Raw genomic sequence first — 21,744 nt, forward strand, 5'->3', positions numbered from 1 at the left:
CAGAGATGCTGGCAGTGAAACAGGGATCTTAAAACACTGACTCACTCTCAGACGTGTTATGCCAGCATCAGGGGTAACTTTTGAACAAGGTGTAGTAAGAACTGATCTTCTCCTCTTTAAAGATCTGTAAGACTTGTGCCTTTGTCTTATATGATGACAGGATAAGGCCAGTTTGTCTGTGAACAGTGGAACAGCCAAAGCGCCCTGTCAGCAGCACAGTTATCACAGAGTGCTCTGGTAACATGCTATTAAGATGCCCACTGGGAAAAAGAGAAGTGGGATTCCAAATCCATACCTTTGTATGAAAGAATAAAATTTATCTCTGTTTCCAAGACACTGGACAAGCACCCAAAAGCAAGTGGATCCTTCTCCTGTGAGAAAAATCCAAGGGAAATGATTGACAAAGAGTTAATAAGTTCTGATGCGGGGGTTGAATTTCATATTGATGGAAAACCCACCTCACTCTGCAGAACTGTATTAACCTTAAACCCCTTCCCCAAGGAACTTCATGGTTTAGATACTTTAACAACACCCTGTGAGAGGATGCTCCCTCCTGCATCCCAAAAAGCATGCAGGAAAAAACAGAAGAATACCAAGGGACAGATTAAAAACTTATTAAATAATAGGTTTCCTATATAATGGAATTTCCTAAATATATGTGAACATTGGAATTTCCTATGTATATGGATATATATAGGAATAATAGGAGTTTCATATATATATAGTGCAGGAATTTCTTACATAGTAATAGCAGAGATCTAAATATATGCAGATTGTGATATAAAGTACTATTGCCATCTTAAGTGGAAGTTTGAGACAAGAAAGTAGTTGCAGAGGATGAAGTAATTCAGTGAGTCAGGCAGAAATTACACAAAGCTGATAAGGCTCAAGGATAATAGAGACACTGGAGATTATTCATGAGAGAAGTATAAAAGCTTTGATTCATATGTGACAAATTGCCTGCTTCTCCCTCATGCTTTTTTTCCCCCCACATTAATAATTCAAGTCAATAGACACGTCAGGCTTCTCAATTTTTATGCTTTCTTGTGCTTTTAAGCACTTCTGTTACTACATGAGCCATCTCAGAGTTTACCGAATAACTCAGTCTGAAGTATCTACATGCAGGAGGCTTGTTCCCTTCACATCTCCTTCCCCAGAACCTGGCAGGACATAGCCTGAAGGGTCCCAAAACCCCTCCGAGAAGGCAGAGCTGGCAGATGCGAAGGTTGTATCTCAGCCTCTTTGCAAGGACCTGCTGAGCTTGCGATGTTCCCAAATGCTTCGGAACATGACCTTTTAGGAAAAAAATCATGTCAAATACATCACAACGTGGGTTTCCTCCTGACAATCAACCTTAAATGCATCAATGGTCTAGGTACAAAAGCCTCACTGTACAGCACAAAATATGTGATGCCAACAGGTTAAACAGCAAGGACTCACTCTTTATCATATTTTAGGCAAAGAATTAACAGGAGTTTGTTCCCAAACATGTGCTGGGCTGCACCCCCAGAGCGTGAGCAGCAGCTCAGGGAGGGGATCCTGCCCCTCTGCTGTGCTCTGTGAGACCCCCCCTGCAGCCCTGATCCAGCTCTGGGGCAGCAGCACAAGAGGGACGTGGAGCTGTTGGAGCGAGGGCAGAGGAGGCCATGGAGATGCTGCGAGGGCTGGAGCAGCTCTGCTCTGGAGCCAGGCTGAGAGAGCTGGGCTGGGTCAGCCTGGAGAAGAGAAGGCTCCTGAAGGGGAGACCTGAGAGCAGCTCCAGTGCCTCAAGGGGCTGCAGGAAACCTGGAGAGGGGCTTGGGACAAGGGTCTGTAGGGACAGGCCAAGGGGAATGGCTTTAACCTGCCCGAGGGGAGACTGAGATGAGCTCTTAGGCAGAAGCTCTTCCCTGTGAGGGTGCTGAGGCGCTGGCCCAGGGTGCCCAGAGAAGCTGTGGCTGCCCCATCCCTGGCAGTGTTCAAGGCCAGGTTGGACACAGGGGCTTGGAGCAAGCTGCTCCAGTGGAAGGTGTCCCTGCCCGTGGCAGGGGTTGGAGCTGGATGAGCTTTAAGGTCCCTTATAACCCAAAACATCTTATGACTTTATGAGTTTACACTAGAAAGCACATGGAAGTTTTCAAAATGGAAAAGATGAGCCCCAAAACCATCTATTCTTGCTATTCACAGGCTGAGTCTTCATTTATGCTAATCTGTAAATACTTTATAATGAAAGCATACAATGCAGACTGGAGAGAGCAGAGATGGAATGGGAGGAAGAGCAGCACTAAACACATGTGGTTTCTCACGGGACGCCTCTCTCCTGTTCAGCTGAATCAGTGGAATATGAGGGAGGAATATATAATATTTCATAACATATTCTTAATTCTTTTTATAGTGAGGTAGCTCTAGCTGTTAGAAATAGGCTTTTGAGAGAGGCAGAAGGGAAAGGGCTGCAGGAAATTCACTAGAAGGCATTTTCAACCCTTTTTAACCCTTCACAAGGTTGCATGAGGGGTCCCAGGTAATTAGTGCCATCTCCATTAGCAAAGCCTATTTCCTGAGTGCCAAAATGCAATTTGGCAAGAAGAACACAGAGTGCATTCAGAGGGGGAATTGCAGCAAAACCCTAAGTTTAGCCAAAAAAGCGTTCCTCCAGCTAGCAGGCTCTGCAGTTTAACTTACATTTTGACAAGTTATGGGGTTTGATATGGCTATTTACTGGGCTTTTAAACAAAAACACGAGTTACTATAGTAACATTTACATCATAGGTTGTACTCACGCTGCCTCTGAGCTCCAGCAAACCAGTCTGCTGGGTTAACCTTTGTACTTCTGCAGTGTTTTCAACAACAAACCTGCTTTCTAATGAATTGTCTTCTTCTCTAATCAGTTTACTTCTCATTTCATTAGAAAGTAAAATATGTTTGATCCGATTTTCTTTTACATGACTAAGCCCCGTGTGTGGGATCATGAAACCCGATTCCAAGGGGAACAAGGAGAATGGATGTAGAAAGAAAACTGCAATATGGGGAAATAAGACAAATCTTGCTTTTCTAGGCCTTCTGTAATTTAGTTTCCTCTTTTAGGGATCATGGCAACATGATAACTATTATTTCTTTGAACAATGTCTTCTCCTGTGTAGCTTTTATTTTAGCCTGTTAGAATAGCAAAGCAGCATGGTCCACTCTGAGCTCTGCCTCTGCTGCCCTTCCCACAATCCTTCCAGCATCTTATTAGTTGATTTATCATTTTCAAGTGCTTCTCTGTATCTCCTGTATTTGCACCCCTCCATACCTACCAGTTTACTTCATGGAACTTACAGTGAGTAATCACAAGACACAGAACACAGCCCTGCAAGTATTCACACACCGTGTAGACGAGGCCCTCAATGACATAGGTTAGTGGTGGCCTTAGCAGTGCTGAGGGAATGGTTGGACTTGATCTTCAAGGTCTTTTCCAACCTATGATTCTGTGATTCTAACTTTGCTCAGTTCAGCTTTGTTCCTGGGGATCCCTGTCCCTGGCAGAACACTCCCAAGCTTGCAGTGTCCTGATTTAGTGCTGGAAGCCTTATTGTGCTCTCCAAGAGGTCTTATTGCTGCAAGGTGGCAGGGTTAAACTCTGTTCAAACGCTACAAAAGCAAGATATTTAGATAGCAAAACATGACCGTCTTTGGCAGATGAGGAAATGAAGCAAGGACGTACAATACTAGAGACCAGGTGCCTATTGCTGCACCTTTCCATAGGTCATATCAGTATAACGACTGAGAGTACAAAGGCACGATCAAGTTACAATAAAAACAACTATTGAAAGCTTCTTCTCCCGTGTCCCAGTGGTGGGGAAAACAGAAAGAAGCCCTCCACATGTTCTTACATGTTGATTTCCCTCCCTGCTCAGAGAAGCTGTGGCTGCCCCATCCCTGGCAGTGTTCAAGGCCAGGTTGGACACAGGGGCTTGGAGCAAGCTGCTCTAGTGGAAGGGGTCCCTGCTCGTGGCAGGGGTTGGAACTGGAAGAGCTTTAAGGTCCCTTATAACACAAACCAGGCTGGAATTCTATGATCTTAGAGCATTTAATACATTTCTAACTTAGAGTAGCAGAATGAGATCCTCCACAATTTCTCCCCTCTGCAAAGATGTGCTTAAACACTTCCTAGGAAAAAGGAAAAAGAGTGAGCGGGGTGGATTAAAAGGGAGAAACATTCCTAAAATAGAGAGAACATCACACAGGCCTTTCATGGCTCTTTTCAGATGTATTATTCCTCTCTGAAAAAGGAATGGATGATGTATCCATCCATGAGAGCTTCAGAGGCCTTTCTACAGTAGGACAAAAAAGGTGGTCCAGAAAAGAAGCAAACCCAACAATGTTCTTCGACTGGAGACTCCAAAATCCAGCAGTATTTCATCCATATTAAGATGTGCTGTGATTAAGATCTATTCAAAAGCACATCTTAAATGTGTCTCAAAACCAGATGTATTGGGTTGCTGAGACATGATGCGAAGCAGCGCAAACATTTCTGTCTGAGTAACTTTTCAGAGCCAGAGCTGAATTTCAAAAGGTCAGGGAACATTCCAACATAAGTGGCCAATAGTTTGGGAAGGAAATGAGAGAAACAGAGTGGAAAAAGAAGTGGGGAATGGGTGAACTCCTTTCTACGCTGAGATGTTGACATTGTGCATGACTTGTTTTCTAGACAAATAGTAATGCATGAGAAGGAAGGCACAGCATGGGAAAACAGCATGAGAAAAGCAATGCAAGGGTATAGAAAGAGTGTGTGGTAGGAAAACAGGGAAAAATGGACTAGAAAGGGACAGATAAGGGAAGAAGCAAGAACAAGAAGCAGATGGACCCTGTTGGGGCGGAAAAGATGTGTACAGATAGCCCTGGCACAGAGGAGGTGTGGCTGAAGGGAAGATCATGGGATGCTGATCTGAAGGAAAAGGGTCAACAAGGAGATGAAGCTCCCGCAAAAGGGGGGTGAAGTTCCTGTGAAGGGGCTCATGCCACCAGCAGGAACCATCTACCCACTGCCAGCAATAAGGATGCTGCACCCTCGTACTTAGGCGCTGGGACACTGGATTTTGAATATTTGGCAGCACAACCAGGAGTAGTAAGGCACAGACATCAAGCCAACAACCACTGGCTTGGACAGCTGCTTCCTGTTGTAGCAACCCCAGTTTTCACTGCCATGTGGAGTAGGCTCTGAGTATGTGGACGCAGTGAGTGAGGCTTGTGGGGAAGAAGATCTGTACAGCATGATTCATTCCTACATGAACTCCCCATGGGAAAAAGTCCCTCAGAGAGTATTACCTCCCTTTGCCAAGTGCTCTTGCTTCTGCACGAGGAGGTAAAGGCTAAGCCACTGCTCATGCTGGAGAAGACAAGAAGAATGGGCAGGGAAGGAGTCAGCCCTCTCATGCTGGTGTCTGTTGGCAGGGACCCACATAAACAGCAGTGAACCTTCAGATCTGGATCAGGAGGAGAGCAGACATGAATTCCAGTCCTTCCAAACAGAGACAAAACACTGTGCTAGGACTAGATTATAGCAGAAGAGAAGATTCAGGTACAGCACACACTCCAGTCTTTCACTCATATCTCATGCCTTGCACTCTGTTTAAAACAGAATAGTCCTCTGCATCTCCAAACATTAAGATTCTCCCGTATTGATTAGGTATTTTAGCCAAAAGGTCTCCACTTGAAGGGTGTCAGACACAAACCTGATTTGATGATTCAGTCAGACAGGTTTTCCCTTCAGAAAGGTCACATTTAATGCAGCACTATTCCATCACGCGTCTGACGGCAGCACATATGAATGGCTTCTAACACTGCGGCACCCATGGGTAGCCCCAGTGACGCACCAGGTGCCTTTCCCTCCCCACCTTCTTATTTCCACTATTCCAGTTTCTTTGTGTGTGGGTTGAAGTTAGATATTGATATGACTATTGATATAGATATGACTATTGAACAGGATTAATAAAACTAATCCTAGAATGCTTTGGGCTGAAGGGACCTTAAAGCTCATCCAGTTCCAACCCCCTGCCACAGGCAGGGACACCTTCTACTACAGCAGCTTGCTCCAAGCCCTGACCAACTTGGCCTTCGAAAGGTTTCATTTTGGGGAGGAAGGTTTGATGTTTAAGTAGGGACATGCTCAGTCTCCAGCTAAAAGTACAGTAATAACAAATGGCCTATTACTGCAATTGAAAGTTTTCTGAAGGCCAGGGCAATGCTATCAAGTTAACCCAATTACTAAAAGCGCTACAGGAAAACACGTATTGACTGATCCTCATAATGAGTTTACCTACAGACTTCCTCATTACCTGCACATTACTCAAGAGATTTAGTGAGGAGAATACAATTAGCTTCAGTAACTTGTAATACCTCACACCATAACTGAGAGGGGTTGTGTACCAGAAAAACGGGAGCTTAAATGTCAGACAAACAAATGGAAGAATGGTGGTTTTACTCTTGATTTACTTATAAAGCCTTTTACACAGAAGCAGAAAGTTTGGGATCTATGTGTAAATGCTTCACCAAAATTGACTTTATTACTGTCTATAGGTGTAGTTATTCTTGTCACTAAAGAAAAAGAAACACAGAATCATAGAACGGTTTGGGTTGGAAAAGACCTTAAGCTCATCCACTTCCAACCCTCTGCCATGGGCAGGAACATCTCACCCTAGAGCAGGTTGCCCAAGGTTCTGTCCAGCTTGGCATAGGTATCATAGATATCAAGCATGCAGAGACATCACTGCTGCCATTGACTTCCACCAATAGTCAGAAGCAATCACTGGATAAACACAAGATGAAGCTAAAATTGGGCCATTTTCATACCAAATCAGAGGTAGGCATCTAAAAATACCATACAGCCTGAGAAACTATTACTGACCAAACTTCACCCAGTGAAACCCAGTGAACCATAAACACTGCCAGAGCATATACTTTCAAGAATGATAAAACAGACATTAGGAATTCCTCCATTCTGCGCAGAGCTTAGGACATGAGTGAAGAGTTTACATTTAAAACAGAAGATTAAAAACCATCCAAATATGCCAAATCAGAGCTAGTGAAAGAGTTAAAAATCATAGAATCAGCTGGTTTGGAAAAGTTCTTTAAGCTCATCAAGTACAACCGTTCCCCAGCACTGCCAAGGCCCCCACTAACCCATGGCACTGAGGGCCTCATCTACATGGTTTGTGAACACTGCCAGGGATGGTTATTCCACTTATGCTGTTTTCCTTAAATAAGGCAGTGCTTATATATATTTGGGCTTTTTAGATGCATGTTGCTATAGCAAGTTATACAGAGCTCCTGGCTTTAATAGCAAAGACACCAAAAGGCAAATGAAGGAAAATAGGGCAAGGACAATCAAGATAATAGCACTCAAAAGGAGGAACTATAATTGCCCAAGCTGCTTCTCACTGGATAAAGAAACTCTTATCTCAGAGTGGTTTCTTGCTGTATCTGAGAGAGTCAGTTCCTACAGAAGAACACCAAGTACTTTTAGCCTCTTTCTGCTAAACACACATAAGTAATTAGGAACTGGAAGTCAGAGCCATCAATTTACATTCAGACACAATTAGTATTTTATGACATAGTTCTAAATCACCACTTGCCTGCTCCTCTTCCCATCTTGTTAATACCATCCATAAATCAGTGTTTGTCAAGTTGTTTTGAATGTGTGACTTGCTTTTGGCTCAGCTTCTTGTGACACCTGGAGCTGACAATAGCTCAGTCCCATCAGGGCCGGGGAACAAGGACTGGTTGCAATTGCTCACTCTGAGGGTTTAAAATTCACTCTCTTATTCCAGAGAGCCTGGAACTTCCAGCAACTGGGGTACAACTGCTGTAAAAGAGAAGAGGGCCAAAGAGACACCTGCATCAATCTTGAGGTGTCTGAAGGGACCTGAATAATCTGCATCCAAACTGAGGATATTTGTTGAATTGTGATTAACTTTACACATCACTCATTTACGAGACTACCAGATAAAGACTGTGCACTTTGAAGTTGTTATGTGAAGACAGATACAGTAGAGCATCTCTTCAGCTATTAAAAGATTCTTATAAACTAATGTATTTTCTGCTGTAGGTTTTAATTAAACAGCAAAATATTTGTTAAGAATATAATCTGTTTTGAAGAATGAATGGAAGAGATAGCATGCTCTGGACTGCTCTTTAATGTATATTATTGTGTATTACCCCGTTCAAAAGGTTAGATTTACTTTATGTACGCATATGAGAAACATCCTGCATCTCTTAACATTTTAAAATTTACCTAAGAGCAGAGTTCTGTTTGAGATTTATTCTGTGGGAAACTGTTTAGAATCATAGAATCACAGAATAGTTAGGGTTGGAAAGGACCTTAAGATCATCCAGTTCCAACCCCCCTGCCATGGGCAGGGACACCCCACACTAAACCATGGCACCCAAGGCCTCATTGTTTGATCATCACAGACTTGTATAAAACACCCTAATGTCTCATAGCATTCATTAGTATTTAGTTGAGAAAATAGACTATCAAAGAAAGATTGGCCGCAGTGGGTGACACTGAACCATGTTACTAGAAACAAGGACAAGCTGTTAAATCTTATCCTGGGGTGAAATGCCCTCTGTGGGAATAACAGCATATGGATTTCTGTAGCCAACAACCCCCCCATATTCTATTTGGTGCAGCCAGAAGAAACACACTCAGACAGGAAGGACAGTCTGTGGCACAGGAGTGAGTCATGAACACGCTCACAGATTGCCCTCAGACATCAGGGTGCCAGCATCTCACTGCATCGGTCCTCTCTCATCTCTTCTCCCCACCCCATCGACCCAACAGCAAATTCCCAGCGGCTTCAAAAGGAGCACTTGATCAGTAGCCAGCAAGTCACAGCTATTGCAGCTTTTGTTTCTGGGTCACGTAAAGGCTTTTCTTCTTTTAAGGATGGAAGACTGGTAACAAAGCTGCTATTACATTGTGAGATACTAGTCTTAGGCAGGAATTACATGAGTAACAAAACCACAAGCCCAGATCAGTCACAACAAAGGGTAAGCAAAACATATGAATGTCACAATCAATCCTCTTATTCCAAGCATATGCTTTGTAAAGCACAAGAAACACTGTTTAACTTCTTCCCAAATCCTCAAGCAAACAAAAACATCCAAGCAGCATCTGTCATTAATATTGACCGAGAAAATGAAAGCACCTTCGCCAGGATACTGCCAAATGAAGCTCAAAGCAGGTGATAAACCCAGCATTCACAGCCTCAGCTGACCTGCTGGACCTATTAGGAGACACCAACACCCCTTTTTGCCTTGAGCTCTGTTTCAGCCTCAGCCCTGTATTCTCCACTTAAGGGTTTCAAATACATTCTATACAGCTTGAGCCTGAATACGATTCTGGGGGGTTTGTGTGTGGTTTTTGAAACCTCACAAAACAAGCAGTTAATTTTATTGGCTTCCCCAGGAAAACATGCAGTTAAAAACACAGCATAACACAGGCAGCCATCAGCAATTACACAGGCAACAATGAATATATCAGGGTTCCAGAGCACACCACCTGGGAGGGCCACTGTAACTACATGTATTAAGTTCTTTACTTTAATAGACATCAATGCTAGAAACACGTTCCACATGAAGAAGTCTTCCCTATAAGGAAAGACTCTAACGGGAGACTGTATTATGTTTAATTTTGCACAATTACGTTCATTACACAAATTACTCCATTAAATGAAGCCATAGGTTTAGTCTCAGTTTGAAAACAACCCTCCTCCTATCTCTTAAGAACTTTCTGGGGAAAAAAGGGCATGTTTTTATAGTCCCTGTCCCCTCCCCAGCAGCATCTGCCTCATAGATAGCCATAAGGATCTCCAAGTGTTGAGGGTCAGCAGGGAGAAAACCATCTGCTCATGCAGACAAGGGCTGATCACCCTCATGGATGAGGATGCAGGGAACAATAAACCAGTCCATTTAAAATGAGCCACTAAAAAGAAATAGAACGCAGAATATCTGTTAAAATTCAGAACTAGTCTATGGAAATAGTAATTCCAGCAGAAATAAGTGAAATATTCTATTACTAAAATAAGTGAAAAATTCAATGAGAAACTGAACATGAGCCGGCTGCAGTGTGCGCTCACAGCCCAGAAAGCAACCATATCCTGGGCTGCATCAAGAGGAGCGTGACCAGCAGGTCGAAGGAGGTGATCCTGCCCCTCTGCTCTGCTCTCGGGAGACCTCACTTGGAGCATTGTGTGCAGTTCTGGTGTCCTCAACATAAAAAGGACATGGAACTGTTGGAACAAGTCCAGAGGAGGCCACGAGGATGATCAGGGGCTGGAGCACCTCCTGTATGGAGACAGGCTGAGAAAGTTGGGGCTGTTCAGCCTGGAGAAGAGAAGCTGCGTGGAGACCTCAGAGCAGCTTCCAGTATCTGAAGGGGGCTACAAGGATGCTGGGGAGGGACTCTTCATCAGGGACTGTAGTGACAGGACAAGGGGTAACGGGTTCAAACTGAAACAGGGGAAGTTTAGATTGGATCTAAGGAAGAAATTCTTTACTGAGAGGGTGGTGAGGCACTGGAATGGGTTGCCCAGGGAGGTTGTGAATGCTCCATCCTTGGTGTTGTTCAAGGCCAGGTTGGATGAGGTTGGATGACCTGGTTTAGTGTGAGGTGTCCCTGCCCATGGCAGGGGGTTTGGAACTGGATGATCTCAAGGTCCTTTCCAACCCTAACTATTCTATGATTCTATGACAAGTATCTGCAGCTGAAGTGCTACTCATGGGGTATAAACTACTATAACCAATTTTTGATGATAAACCAGATATGCAGCTCAAATAAAACTCAACATAAAGAAGCAAAACAAGACAAACACAGGACCAGGCTTTTGGAGAACATATTTCTTTAAACATGTTCATCTGATCTTTAAAATCCCAATCCATCAGTCAGTGCTTCCTAACGTATGTTCTCAAGGGACACTTCCCTGTCAAGCGCTCCAGTACACACTGGTCATGTATTTGCAGGGGCCACTTAAACAAATCAATCAGTCATTAGTACCTGGGGTGCATCCAGCTTGATGAAAGTCTTTTCATCCATTATCCTAGATCAGAAACAATCCCTGCAGAGTAAGTGATGTGGTATCTTTAAAGTCCTGCTGTGTTAACAATTGAGATCAGGGTTAGAGAGATCATTTTAAAGCTTTACATTGTTTTTGGCTTAACAATAAGAAAATCTGCATGTGGGTGACTAGGATGACTTTGTTTGCTTAACTCCTGGGTATTAATGAGCTTACACTCATTTTAAGGGATTAAAGTCTGTTTCAAGGCTTTAGAATGTTACCCAAGATCCTAACTCTTTAGGAAGGTCACCAGCTTTCTAAAAGGACTGAAGAGACTCCAAACCCAGTGCAAGATTCTGCCAGTATCCACTGATCCTGACCCCTTATGTTTATTTTATTTCTTCCTTCCAGTTAAGTATATGTTGACAGGGAACAGCTCTGCTAACTACAAAAACAAGGAGCTACAAGAACAAGGGTGAGAAGCACAAGAAGTGGAAGTTTTACCATACAGATACTACTAGCAAATCCAGAACCAGATTAAGTAAGAGAAGCTCAGGAACCAAGCCTAGAGCCTGAAGTTACTCTATATGCAAAGCATGAGATGGGCTAGGCAGCACAACCCCAAGCATTCATTTTGCAAAGCCAGCAGCTAACTGATTCAAAACACAAGTATACTCACTTTCTCCAAAGCCTAGTTGCTCAAATCATTGCTGTCAACAGAGAGCATTGGGTATTCAGAACACAAACACTACAGCCACCTTGTGCTTTCACAGTTATTAAACTAACTGAGCAGGCTTCTGTTTCCTGGTAAGCACTGGTAAGATCAGCATCACCCAGTTCAATATATTCACCAACTTAACTACAGGGGTACTTACCTAGAAAAGAAACAGAGCTGTGATACCTGTTGCATCCCTGCCCAGCACTGATGTGTCTTACTCTACAGTCTTTTGAAGCAAGGAAAGTGGAAGAGGTCAAGTACTATCTCACATACCATTTTCTTTTGAACACCTTAAAGCCCACAGATTTACCATGTCCTTAAGAGGTAAGTGATAATAATTTACCAGCATAGTTGAATACAGCATCTGCAATACATTCTAACGCATGCCAAAACAGTAATTCCATCTCTTGCAATTACATCATGGCTCCCAGAAATCTGTTCATCACACCATTATGAAAGCACCACTGGATGTTTCCTCTTCCCTCTCACACAAGATTCTGTTGTCAGCCCTTGAAATTAAAGACAGACACACACGTAAGCATCAGATGTTTATTAGACAATTCAAAAAGTCAGTTTTATTAGACAACTCGAAAAGAAAAGTAAAATATATTTTAACTTCCATGTTTTAATGCTTCATCTGAAGAACCTGGCGATCACAGGAAATAAAACCCCTGTTTACAAAAGTTACAAAAGCTGCACTGCATTCTGAATTACAGCAAACATGGTTAGTCCACAAGGAAGCTTTATAAAATGCAGTCACAGAACTTCAGCTGACTATGAAACACAGTGATATTGCCACGTATATGCGCTCACAAAATCGGCATAGTATGGAAATTAAGGCACTTTGGATACATAGTATTCACTTCCATAGAGGAAAACAATTTCAGAGAAACCACAGTAAATAGCTACTGGTGGATAGTGACAGTCCATGCCCAGTACTGGCCATCAAAGCACCAGGTTCGTGTGAATGAGTGAAGCTCTTGATAAAAAAAAAAGCACTGACAAGTTCTTTTACCCCATTTGGTATTGAAGACACACTGAAGCAGATTTACTTTTCAAGAGGTCAAGGAAGGTTTCCGTGGTTTAAACACTATGAAACTCAATTCTGAAAGTTAACACATCTTAAAATGAAAGTCCATGGTGAAAACTGCAGGAAGTTCACATTAGGGATTAGTGCACAAAGACCACATAAAGCAAAGCATTGACTTCTTCCACTCAACGCTGACCTGCCATTTCCCGAGGCACCCACCAACCACGGGAATACCAGAGGAAATACAGTACAATGGAATCATTTGTCCAAGAGACAACCTCAACACTGCACCTCCTAGTCCTCCTTCTCATTTTAGATTGTCACATGCTTACGGCCTGTACCTCTATCTGCACAAGCACACTAACAGATGCACAACAGCTACAAAGAATGATTCCAGAATTTCATCAGTAATTGAGTAGTTTTGGAGACTTCTATTGCAGCCTTTGGTACATAAATTCTAAGGAGTAAAAATACTCAAGAACCCTGCAAGCAAATGAGTATTTTAACAGGAGTTAAAGAGGACTGTTATCAATGACATTAGGCATTTACAGGATCAGGCACTGATATTGTGTGTTATTGTTGCTGGTTTACTTCAGTAATTTGAATGAAAAATGCCATTTATAGGGGAAATAAAGGCACCTTCTTCAAAACTCAAAGCAGGAGAAGCCATGTTTACTCCAAACAACTCGGCTCATGGTTAGAACAATTCCCACAATAGTACTTTACAAATTAGTGGTGTCCAAGAGATTTCATCTAAAGTCAGGAAAAAGACGCTTATGCACAGCATCTTTACAAGTATATTCCTGTTATGTCTTTAATGATGCATTAACATCCAGAAAAGAACATTTCCTTCAATGTTAGTTCTTCTTTACAAGAATGACAGCCTAGGCACACCTCAGTATAAAACAGAGCTACTCAGCATTCCTCAGCGCTGTTCACCATACACACATCTGAAGTTTAAACTTAAAACATATAACTGCCCTTCCTGAAACCTGATATTTCATTCCTACTTCAGCGATGTTACATTACTTGGCCCACAGCACAATTTCTGTAACCAGTAGCAGAGTGCTCATGGAACATTAAGTCTTGGATCTTTGCTCTGCACAGCAACCCCCAGGGCCCCATTTTGCAGTACAGGAGTATTGGAAGGGTTTGGAGAGCAGCAGCAATAGTTGCACACAACTTAGGAGGCAAAAAGCATTGCATCGATGAAGCTGCCACATCTTGTAGCGTGGATTCTACTACCTCCTCACACAGTGTCTCTCACAGCTAGTCAGCTGTGAACTGACTCACACAACTATAAAACACTCTGCTGCAACCTCCTAGCCTAAGGAACTTGCAAATGTAAAACATACCCTAGGCAGGAGCTCAGCTTCTTACTTCACACAGCAGAAACCTCTTTATGTCTATTTTAATATGAAAGGATAAACTAAGGCATCTCTTCCTTTACCCCTTTGCAGATTACTGAAAGGTCTTCTCGAGTGAGGGTTGTATCAGAATGCATTTTTACCCAAGGACATGCCTCCACACTTTGCAGGATTCAGCAAGTCAAACCAGTAGGAAAGTTTACTTTTAGAAGTGTGATTATGTGAAGGATAATGCTATTTTAAAAATATAGTGTTTTAATAGAACAATCTTCTGTTACAGCCAAAAAATAGCAGTTGAGTAAGTATGTTTTGAAAGCAACGAGAACAGAGGACATCAGAAGTCCCACCCCACAGAACACTCGCTTCTTGGCAATTCAGGTATTTCACACATAAGAATACAGAATTCAATATTACACTGTTTGTCAGTGTCCTGTGCATAGTTTCTTCTTTTGTGAACCTTTCTAAGAGAAGTAATGTCAACTCAAAGCATTAGATTATATTATTCCCAAAGTATAACCACAGGTGTTAAGTCTGAATATCCTTGGGAGGGAGAATTATATTTCAAACGAACACTGTATGTGGAAGGAAGGAAGGATGTTTAACCAGGGTTAGATTCTTTTTCTTTCATTAGGTAGTAAAAGAGTTAAAAAACCTATGTTTGGTTTGATGTTATCAAGAAAAACACACCAAAATTATGATTATGGAAATGAAAAGCAAGTCTCTGTTCATCCCTAATCAAAGCAGAAAGATGATCAAGTTGAAGAATACCAGTAGATCATCTTTATCTTGGCCTACTTTGATTACATGGTTAAAACCCAACAGGCATGCTTGACCAGTATGACGTGTCAATGGTACTACTGTGATTAAAACAAAAGTTAATGCACATATAGTGAAAAAATGACTAAAAAGGCTTATATTATGTAAACTTTAAGATTAGGAACAGGTTTGCAACAGTGGTTCCAGCTTTTACTGACTACATTGGGACAGATGTCACATGGGCTTTTTCCCTTTGGCTGAAAAGCACTTTAAAAAAGCATGTCATGACATGGTAATGTAAAGCTACATGTATATGTACATACATCCACCTCAGCGTGCACGCACACGGCTGTTATAACATATACACATATACACACACAGAGGATACATATGGTGATACATGCTGTGAAATATTACCAGCACCAGAGCGATGTCCTACCACTGCTCCCAGCTAAAGTCATCTCCTCTACCAAATACAAGGAAAAAGCCTAAAATAGTAAGGAAAATGACTGCATTGCCAGCCAGCACCAGACCACAGGCTCCCCATTTGATCTGAAATGCAAGGAAATGAAACAATCAAAGCAGCTCTTCCAGGTTCAGGCCAGTTCTTTAGATGCATTAGATAAATTAAATTAAATACTACAGAAAGGTGCTAAAAGCATAAAGAAAAAAAAAGACAAGAAATAATTAAATTTATGTGATGAATTATTCAATTAGCAACCGCTCATATTGCTACATACATGTACTCATATAACACTTCAAGAGACTGCTAATGCTGGTTTACAACAAAATAATCACTTTGCCATACAAATCACTAAGACATTCCTAAATGATAGATAATTCTGGTGAAACCATTGCTCTCCTTTAACTGCTATGCAACGAAATAAAAGCTTACCTTTGAAATGCCAGTAACAAGCACGGAAAGCAGAATGTGGGCTTTAAAGTAGCTTGTTTTATCAAGCTGCTCGACTAAATGTACTCAAATAAGCGACGTTTGTGCTTAAATGACAGAGCTATGAAATAGAGTTCCCTCTCGTGGTCACTTCTGGTTCTGCTTACTGTCAGGTCCACAACTTAAACCCAAAAAAGCAGCGTCGGGGAAATCGTGCATTACCAATAAATTAAAACTAAGCACACAGGTTTTAAGCAAAACTGAAAGACTGAAGGGAGAAAAACAATGCAACACACAACATCTTTGGGTAGTTTGGGAGACAGGACAAGGCAAAGAGAGTCCTTTGCGTTGCAAACAAACGTGACATAAACCTCATCACTGAAGAGCAGCTCAAAAAGCAAAGAGAAATGAAGCTAGTAGAATGTCCTCAGACTTTGAGGGGGCAAAGCATGAGCTTGGGAAATGCTTTGAAAACCAGAAGGGCAGCTCTGGAAGTCTGGCCTTTTATCTTTAACTGCTAATGCACTCCAGTCACCAAGTTTTCAGCATCCTAAGTGGAGAAAGCAGATATTCTGAGATAAAAACAAGGAAGGTGGTGCAGGAAGTGGTGCGAAAGTTGATGAGACAAAGAGGCACAAGATGTAGGAGGAGATAATATCTTGTGTTAGGCCAAAACAAAACTGGAAAACACCCAGCTACACTTTCTAGTCATGCATCACAATAATGAAATCAAAGACAGGGTTTGCAACAGCAAGACTGTGCTTAAAGATTATACTCAGTACACTGGTGTCTTTCAATAAAAATCAGCAAGCAGAACTTACCGCTTCAACCCGTGCAAGGATTATAGGGAATCCAAAGGCAGAAACAACAATTCCAGTTGTGAAGAAATATGCCAGTTCCCTGCAGGCGCTGCTGGCTGCATCACTGTCATCACTGACTCTTTTTGCAATGAAGTGGGGAATGGGGCAGATGAAGTAAAATATTAAGACAAACAGAGGCCAGTATACACTGGGGAGGGGGAGAAAGGAAACATATAATCAGTTTAGATGGATGCGTCTATAAAAAGTATCTTCTGCATAGAAAAAAGTAACTGCAATAACTGTGATTGTACTTCCTGGTTTGAAACGTGGATTTAATCACACGCTTTCACCCAAAGAGGCAATCCTGGTTCATTTTCCTTGTACACACACTCATATGACTTCACATAGAGCAAGAACCACTCTCACAAGGCCAAGCACTAGTTTATTTTATATTTGCATCACGTTGCTGATTCAGCTCGCACCACAGCCACCCAAACCCACCAGTCCCCACACAGGAACGGGAAATGCACGCAGGCAGGATGGGAACCAACAGCTTTCCCAAATTAGAGGGATCCCAGAGTATAAACGAGCCGGCTGTGAAGGCACAGCCTCGCACTCCCCCTGCCGTGCTTTAAGTGTGCGAGACATCCCAACTGGAGTCTTGTGGTAGGAGGGCTCTATACAGGAACAGGGAAGTAAGAGAAAGCACTGTGCGAGGTTAAATGTCACTGCTTAGCAAGATGGCACGGCTTCTCCTGAGAAAATATAGGGCTGTTTACACTAACTGTTAAAAGGAAGCGCAAGTACTGGCTAAGGAGGAGGTACTTAACCACAACGAGCTGCCATGTGTCAAGAGCCAGGAAGCAGGCGACTGTCGTTAGATACCCAGAGCCAACCAGCTCCGTTAAAGGAGATTAACACCTCCATTAACATACGCGAAGGAAAAGCTTTGGAAACGAACCCGTCCCGCTCACCCGTAGTACTCCAGGGCGCATCCCAGCATGAGGAACGTCAGCCCGATGGCTCCGCTGAAGGACAGCGCCACGAGAGCTGCAACGGCACAAGGCAGGCGGTGAGGCGGGAGCTGCCCCACCGGTTACCGGTGACCCCCTCCCTGCAACCACCGCTCCTTCCATCCCCGCTGAGGCGATGCCCGGGGAATGGAAGCAGCGACGCGGCCGCTCCGCTTCCTCAGAGAAGCCCAGACCCGCGGGACGGCGGCGCCCGGTACCTTTGATACCCGCCATGTCCGGGGCTCTGACCGACGCCGAGCTGAGGTGGCGGCGGGCGACTTCCGCCTATCGAGCCGCTGCCCCGCCTCCTCACGCGTCACGTGAACGGCAGCCTTAAAGGGGCAGTGCCAGCTGTGGGGGCGGTTCCGCGCTGTCCCGCCCTCGCTCCGGGGCGGTGCCCACTTTAAGGCGCGGGCGCTGAGGGGAAGCGGCTGGGTCGAGGCCCTCGTTGCCATGGTAAGGGAGCGGTACAACGCTGACTGCAGGCAGGCCGCGGGGCGGGCGTTTACCGCACATAAGCACAAACACACGTATATATTCTTATATATAGCGTATAAACACGTATAGATGTGTGCACAGGCAGGATTTAAATGCATAAGTATAGTTTTACTGACTCCCAGTGCATCAGTCGCTGCCATTTTACAGGCTACTTATGAAAAGCCCCAAAACGGCCGCCCCAAAAAGTGGCCACAGGCTCACCTCATACAGTGCCTTCTCATACCTGCATCATCCACCCTCCCGCGAGTCCACACCAGTTTTATCGTATTTTTTAAGCCCTAAATTTTTGAGATCACGTTTTTGACCCAAAACCAGCGTTTTTGAGGGGAGGTTTTTAACAGCCCTTTACACACACCTTCACAGCGAGGTTTTCTTTAGGTACCTCCCATCTCTGCCTCTCAGCCTGTTGTTTAATTGCGTATCTGCTCCGATACAGATGGGGTTTTCCCTAATTTCATTATTAATTTCCAGTTCAAGGTCAGACACAGGGGCTTGGAGCAAGCTGCTCCAGTGGAAGGGGTCCCTGCCCGTGGCAGGGGTTGGAGCTGGGTGAGCTTTAAGGTCCCTTCAATACAAACTAGGCTGGGATTCTGGGATAATTCAGAGCCAACAAGGCTGCCTAATTAAAACAGCAACTGAAGCAGCTAAATGCTTCAACTGAACGTTGTATTAACTGGAATGCCAACCTCTGGCACTTTAAAGACGCAATACTGACACCAGCCAATGCACCGCACCTGTGCTATGGGAAATGTAGGCTTTTATGGTGTTTGTGAGCTTATTTTGAGAGAGAATATAACATAGAGCCCCTTTTACTGCACCTTCCCCATAGTGTAAGGGGCAGAACAGATCCTTTGGCTATGATCCATAAGCAAAAAAGCTCTAGAATTTACATCTTGGTACAGCTGCCTCTACCTGCAATCAATATATAAATACACACCTGAACTAACTACTCTTTAGACATCAGCACATAAAAGGTACCATGTTCTGTTTCAGCCAAGATGAAGGGGTTGTCACTTAAGCATGAAAAGCTGCACCTTTTCCACTGCAAATTCTCTCTGAATTAAGCCCTTACTGCTTTTAGAGACTATTGCAGTAATGGGAACAGCTTCTTCATCTAGATTGTTTCCTCTCAAGGAAATAAAATCTTCAGGAAAAACTATATTTGGCTCTAAAGCAAGTAATTTCTGGCTACCTTATGTGTAGCACACAGGTCACACTCAACTCTGCACTAGAGCAACATATAGAGTTGTTGTTATTAAGATGCTGTAGAGAAAAGAGGTTGCCATTTACCATACATGCATTTGCTGTTGTTTATCCCACATGTACAGAAAATGTTGCTCTGAACTGCATTTAAAGCAAGAAGGTAGAGGGTTCCCCCCCCCAAGCACAAAACATACCTGAATATGTTAATTTGAGCTCTTTAATGTATATACAAATGGTTTAGACCAGTCACAATTTCATCGAGTATATACTGTATTTACAAAAATTACAATAATTTAGTCAAACAGTAAACCTGAACATTGATAACCTCTGTCACTACCAGATATGACAAGAATTTTTATCGTTAGTTAACTATTTTGATATACGTACATCCTAATACTTTCATGCATCCATAAAAACATTAGGGATGGAAGTAATCAAAGCTTAAGTGGGGTAGGGTTTCTTTTGGTAGATAAGGTTTAATGATGGACTTGTGTTTTGTGAACGTATGAGTATCCAGAGTTCTGTGCCATGACCAACTTGATACAAAGCTAACGTAGTTTTCATCATTAAAAAAGGACGTTATAGTAATGAGATCCTTTTTATTATATAGGCATAGGTCACAATATCTACAAATGTGAATGAGAAACAATAAACCAACAAATCACAGGAACATGATTCACATTCCAGTTATCTCTTTAAATAAGACAAGCACATACTGGATCAAAACATTAATAAATAACATCCAGTTTGTTACTATTATCTTAAGGTCTTTTATATAAAAGGAGACCTATGTGTTGGTTTCACATTTTCAGTTAATGGTAGTAAATAATGGACCAATACAACAAAAGGATGGTGTTTTATACAGAAAGCAATGTACTTTGACACACTCTTTGCAGTAAGTTTTGCCACTTGAAAACATAAGTGCAACAACAAGTGGATTGTCTTTAAAAACCACCAGCTTTAAAGACTCACACCAGATGGCAACCTGTTCCTTAAGCAGTAAATACAGATTATTTCCTGCCCATCTCCTGAATATACCTGCTCTTTCAAAGCTCAAATACAGATGCAATGTGTTGGTAAATAAACTGCTAGTTTTAGCTATTCTACAAAAGGGGAACGCCAAAATTCAGGGTGAAGAGTGTAACTTTCTGTTTAGCTAGGAAGGATGCTTCAGCTTTAGCATCAGAGATATTTTCTTGTGATATTATTGCTTTGGTCCAATATAAACTTTTAAGAGAATCAATTTGCACTGTATTTACCTCAAAAATCAGACCTGGTCCACAGATATCTACAGGACAGCTTGTACACCATGATCTGAAAAGTGAAGTTGCAACAGACTACATCCTGCCAAGAGCCTTGGCCACATGCTCTGGAGCTGATAAAGGCATAGAGGTGATACAAGTGGGCTGGAAAAAGCCTTCTGAATCCTCAGGAGGGGAGGTGTGACCTATAGGCTGGGAAGTTCCTAGAACTGTGCAGCAGAGTTTTAGTTTGATATTTCTTTTGTTTGATGGTTTCAAGCTACTGATGAGAATGTCATAGGAAACGCAGCACAGCTTATTCCTCACTTTTACAGATGTGGATTCAACCTTCCCCTGTCAGAGGATTCACCCCCTAAACCTGCTGTTTGACAAGCGAACAAGGTACTGTTTAACATCAACTACTTGCTGTTTAACAGACACTTGCTCCATAATGCTGAGGAATTTCTTCTGCACATCCCACTGCTGGTTTGCGAGGTGAAGTACAATATTAACGTAAAGCAGCAGTCAGGGGGACTGGTCTAACCCAGGGTTCAGCTTTGTCTCTACTCACTCATACAACACTAGATGGATAATTAAGCAGCAAATGGTGACAGTCAGAAGTGTGCCTAAACCACATCTGTACACTTACATTTGATAAAGTCTGATCCAAACCTAGGATGGAAGTACATTGAAGTTTAGGCTTCACCACCAGTTGTTGAACTTAACTGAAGTGTTGCCATATCACAAAGAAAAAAAGTCAGAAATTCAGCAGCTACACTGTGCTGGAGCCAGAACAATTCTGTCTTATCCCAGAATGTGTTCTGTCTCACATCACTTGAATCCAAAGGAAAATAGAAAAAGTTACAAGAAACTGTAACCCCGTGGCTCTCCTAGGGCAAGCCAGGTGGCTAGAGTTCCTCTGAGCTCAGGATTCTTGGTACAAGTATAAGGAAACCTTCTTGCTCTTCATGATAAGTATTAGGCTCTTAGTGCTCCGAAGCTTCCGAATTTCCAGCCAGAGTTTGGTTGATCTGTGACATTTGTGACAAGAGACTATATAAGCACTAGCACAGGTCTGTGTGGAGACTGAGAAAGTACCTAATACAAGGGTTTTTGTCCTTGGTTTTCAAATTCTGACCAGGCATCATTTAGCTCCATAAATATCATCTTTGCATATTGTTCATATGGCTGCCCAGTAGCCTGGAATGAAA

General features: G+C 42.7%; 3 protein-coding genes across 4 annotated transcripts in view; all 3 read right to left on the reverse strand.

Annotated features, from left to right (window-relative positions):
• Positions 1-16,678, reverse strand: part of LEPR (leptin receptor) — a 64,732-nt gene extending 48,054 nt beyond the window's left edge. The window contains exon 1 of the mRNA XM_080623494.1: positions 16,600-16,678. The gene's annotated coding sequence lies outside the window, so the exon portion shown is untranslated. The remainder of the gene's footprint in view (positions 1-16,599) is intronic.
• On the reverse strand, positions 7,602-17,894 carry LEPROT (leptin receptor overlapping transcript). Of its 2 annotated transcripts, XR_013957436.1 has the most exons (8): positions 17,810-17,894; positions 17,553-17,628; positions 16,600-16,786; positions 15,304-15,438; positions 12,151-12,242; positions 11,695-11,725; positions 11,015-11,111; positions 7,602-7,822 (listed from the first exon to the last, which is right to left on the reverse strand). XR_013957436.1 is itself a non-coding variant. In XM_080623495.1 (4 exons), the coding sequence occupies exons 1-4, from the start codon at positions 17,823-17,825 to the stop codon at positions 15,322-15,324; spliced, it is 396 nt and encodes a 131-aa protein (XP_080479621.1). In that variant the 5' UTR covers positions 17,826-17,894; the 3' UTR covers positions 12,269-15,321. The 2 variants fall into 2 exon arrangements, 1 of the variants encoding a protein (XP_080479621.1); XM_080623495.1 differs by lacking the exons at positions 7,602-7,822; positions 11,015-11,111; positions 11,695-11,725; positions 12,151-12,242 and having other exon boundaries at positions 12,269-15,438.
• A 2,302-nt stretch (positions 17,895-20,196) lies between these two features.
• The window catches only part of DNAJC6 (DnaJ heat shock protein family (Hsp40) member C6), a gene marked incomplete at its 5' end in the record, with an annotated part of 38,086 nt that continues 36,538 nt past the window's right edge, over positions 20,197-21,744 (reverse strand). Inside the window, one exon of the mRNA XM_080623158.1 lies at positions 20,197-21,733. Coding sequence (XP_080479284.1) covers positions 21,632-21,733 — 102 coding nt within the window. The 3' untranslated portion in view covers positions 20,197-21,631. The remainder of the gene's footprint in view (positions 21,734-21,744) is intronic.

This window comes from Psittacula echo (assembly GCF_963264785.1).
Source record: "Psittacula echo genome assembly, chromosome: 7".
NCBI classification, from domain to species: Eukaryota; Metazoa; Chordata; class Aves; order Psittaciformes; family Psittacidae; genus Psittacula; species Psittacula echo.

What these genes read in the sequence shown, in the direction of transcription:
- LEPROT (XM_080623495.1), bottom strand. An exon ending in TGCGCCCTGGAGTACTACGG is followed by an intron (nt 16,787 to 17,552) that starts GTGAGCGGGACG and finishes CCCCCTCCCCAG; the next exon opens with TGTATACTGGCCTCTGTTTG. An exon ending in TCCTTGCACGGGTTGAAGCG is followed by an intron (nt 15,439 to 16,599) that starts GTAAGTTCTGCT and finishes CTTGCATTTCAG; the next exon opens with ATCAAATGGGGAGCCTGTGG.